At 37.8% G+C, this 4,097-nt stretch overlaps 1 protein-coding gene across 1 annotated transcript; it reads left to right on the forward strand.

Annotated features, from left to right (window-relative positions):
* Positions 1-515: 515 nt before the first annotated feature.
* LOC132558132 (uncharacterized) lies at positions 516-842 on the forward strand. Its single transcript, XM_060222663.1, has one exon. The coding sequence runs from the start codon at positions 516-518 to the stop codon at positions 840-842; it is 327 nt and encodes a 108-aa protein (XP_060078646.1).
* Positions 843-4,097: the final 3,255 nt, after the last annotated feature.

The raw sequence follows: 4,097 nt of genomic DNA on the forward strand, positions 1-4,097 counted from the left end.
ACTCTTCTATCAATTTCCGAAGATCAGAAATTTGCGTTATAAGTGGAATTTCATCATTTAGTCATATGTTCAGGATCCTGACCTAAAGAATATTTAACATGTCTCCTATGTAGACAAATATGTGAGGAGTTTGATATCTGCGTGACATGCTATTTTAAGGACACTATAGATAGAACACATGTCTATCATGTTAAAAATGTAACGAAATGTTATTTGTCAGGTTATCGAAATTCACCTTACACGTTACATTTGAAATGGACCCGCTTCACGCCGCCAGATCGAAAAAATACTCCTTTGAACGTCGCTGAGATGAACCACGGAGTCACGTGCAAACAAAAAAGACAAAACAAAACATAACAAAAAAAAATCAGTGCTACAAAAGTATGTTCGTTGCTTTAGTCTTCCGTAAACAAAATACTTTTGCCGTATTTATAATGTCCATTCCGTTCCCTACAACGACTTGTCACATATGGTCCTCCGTACATAATATCTCCAGGAGCAGGATTGATTACACTATGCCTCCGTACAAAATGTCACCAGATACACGACTTGTCACATATGAGCCTCCGTACATAATGTCACCAGATACACGACTTGTCACATATGAGCCTCCGTACAAAATGTCACCAGATACACGACTTGTCACATATGAGCCTCCGTACAACATGTCACCAGATACACGACTTGTCACATATGAGCCTCCGTACATAATGTCACCAGATACACGACTTGTCACATATGAGCCTCCGTACAAAATGTCACCAGATACACGACTTGTCACATATGAGCCTCCGTACAACATGTCACCAGATACACGACTTGGCACATATGAGCGTCTGTAATCAGTTGTTTAACAACATGCATGGCTTAACACCTATAGAAACACACACACATGGCTTGTTGCTTATGGGCCGCTGTAAACTATCGTATATACACGTACATAAAAAAGTCACTGACAGACATCCGTATACAATAATACCTATCTCACATGTCACGTATAGGCCACCATAGAAGATAGTTCGCCGTTCAAACTCTCTGCTGGCGCTCTCTGCCACGCAGTGCTAAGCAATGGAGCGTAGGAGAATTATAGTTATTTTTCCGGCGATACGATACACAAGCACTCCAGCGAACTTTTACAGTGTTAAAAAATAGTTCTAATTACTACTACAAATATCTGTGTTGAAATATGGAACGAAATCTCGGGGGATTAGAAGAATCACACGTTATCAGAGCTTCCTTGTTAAACATTTCGGCGCCAGATATCGTTTGATTGTGGATGACTTGATAATACCTTCAAGTAAGTACAATAATTGTTTGACTGGTAATCCACAACTCCTCGAAATAGTGACGTGTTCCAGTTCTGTGTACGTACTTATACATAGTCCATGATAAATGTGTTTTGACGTACACACGTCGGGTTATGGGTTATAAACATTTGCTCATCAAAATTACTTGACCTCCAACAGGTGACGATAGGTTGCAAGCATTTTTTTAAACGTTTGTTATTCGTCCGTCGACGACGGATCGTAGTATAGTGTACCCTGCGCTGTCCATCCGTCCGTCGGTAAATTTTCCTTGTTAGCACCGTCTTACCTTTACTTATAGATTGATTTTAATGAAAGTCTCTAGAAATATTCCATACCAAAGTAACTCGAACGAGTTTGCGTTGCTGAATTTCGCGATTATTTTTTTTGCAGACTTATGCCTCTTTTATTCGCAAATATGGGCCAGGTGTAGAAAAGGCAAAAATTGTTTAATTCTTGAAATTTTGACTCGAAAAACGTATTACTTTTTGCATATTTGTATACTTTCCGATACATGATGTTAGGAATATTTCTTCCGACATGGGACGGGCGTATATTATTCCGTCCCGCGGTACACTTGTTGTTTTGTGAACATGTTTTCCATAGTGCCAAATATGTTAAATAAGTAATTCTATAATATGTTTATTTAATTTCTGCAAGCTTAACATTCAAAATCTGACACACTGAATTTAAAATGTTAAATATAGGCTTACTGTTAAAACCCTAATTACGACAGTGCACGAGTCGGACTAACGGACAAGGACGTAAAGGTGAAGGTTTCAGCGTGGGACACTTTCCATGGGAGTTTTTAAACAACAGCTCCCTCCCTGGAAAATATAGGGCGTTTGATCCCCAAAGCATGACCACTTGCAAATAAATTTCGGTTCTTTATATTTTTCCAAAACAACTTATTTTTTTTCTTATTCTTGGCACTCATTGCAATTACAATGGGACATGAATTCCTTAACGTTAATGCCAGAGGAAACCTTTCGGTCCTTTCCGTTGACAACAATGGAAGTGATATCAGACTATCGTTTCTGCGACATTTAGGTGAATATCATTATAAAACGGTGCTTACTCTGACCGTTACTGATGTAGTCACTTTCTTCATATAGATTTTATATACAGTACTACGTAATACCTAGATAAACTGCTGCTATACTTCTATCTACTTAATTAATATTTAGTTTAACTTTTCTAATTAGCACTTTCTTCCTGAAGAAATCAACCATATAAAATATAGTACGTTAACGGTATGTGAAATACGGTATGTACTTCTCAGTCTTATATCGAATTTATAGGGTAACGAATATAGTCCGTATATAATACCGAGTGCCAGTATTGGGTGTAGTAATTCAAAACCAACAAGCTGCCCTTACGATCAACTATGAACGAAAGTTTGGCTGGAACTTTATTACCCACAATACACTTACAGCAGCACCAATGAGAAATGTCGACCCGTCGAATGGATTAAAAAAACGACTGACGAAATAATTTTCAACCTTTCATGTGGAAATGAATTCATAATAAAAGTATTAAATAATCAAATGAATTCCACAGACATATACGTTGATGGTTTGAAGGCCATGTGACAAAACCTTCGTTGAAAAATTAATTAGCCATTCAAGATAGGAACACGTTTGTTTCCGGGTGTACCTAATATCCGGTTGAAGGTTCGGGAACATTCGTCACTCTCCGCGAACACGTCGTCTTTTACACGGAAGCATCCGAATGGTCACGATTTGGCATGAAACCTGTCCTGTCTCCTAACTGCATTAAAACTGATTTGAATGTATCTACGATATTTGTTGACTTGAATTCTGATTAATTATCCGAATGTTTAGAAAGTTTATATTTCATATTATAAATTATTTATTTAGCTACGAAGTTGTAATAAGGTTACTCTCATGTAAAAAGTATGTATGACTTGTTTTGATTATTTGATTGCTATGTCACCTTGGCGATGACCATGTGATCACGTGACAGCGCAGTGATTGATGACGTCGCGATCTAACAACAACATTCGGGCGAACGTGTTTGAAATATCAGATATTTATGCAGAAGATGAAATATATTTGATATCAGACAACGTCAACCATTTTGTTGAAGAAATCAGACGTCAGTAGGGCCGCTCTGTGTTGAAGTTATATAGTTATGTGAAAGTCTGCATACTTAAAGCGTGTAATATTGTCAAGGTCTCCATTTTCAAACGATGATTGACTTAAAAGGAAGGCAGTCTTTTCACTCTGTGAAGATTTATTTAAACAGGCAATGTTTGTTTGCCTCTTATTTGAACTCTAAATGTGTAAGGGGAAGTAAAACGGATGTAAGGAGAGATTGAAGAGGTTAGGGGGGAGGGGGAGGGGAGACGATGTTGGGAGAGAAAAGAAGAAAATGAAAATTACCGAAACGTGCACTTCTTTTCTATTGCTTGTCATTAAAGCTGTTTCGTACAATGAATCTGGGTACAGAACAGGTAAATGTCCTTATTTGAAACTCTAAAGGTAGCCCCTAACAGGTAGGTATGCTCTAGTGTCGAGTGTTAATCAACACAGACGACTTCATAACACGATGTAACACCGTGGGAAACGTCTTCTCAGGGTGACAGGAAAGTGCAAAAATAAGGAGGGAACACAAGATACTATTGTCGCTTAGGAGCTCGGTAAGAGAATTCCAAACACCGCAAAGATTCATCACCGAAAGGCATTATGTTCTAATTATACACAGTTCATAATTCAGTCCTATGGATTAAGAATTGTGTAATGGGTTTTCAGTTATAGAATCTAAAAAAGG

This window comes from Ylistrum balloti, unplaced genomic scaffold, assembly GCF_031769215.1.
Source record: "Ylistrum balloti isolate Yb309-2 unplaced genomic scaffold, AGI_CSIRO_Ybal_v1 Utg370758, whole genome shotgun sequence".
NCBI classification, from domain to species: Eukaryota; Metazoa; Mollusca; class Bivalvia; order Pectinida; family Pectinidae; genus Ylistrum; species Ylistrum balloti.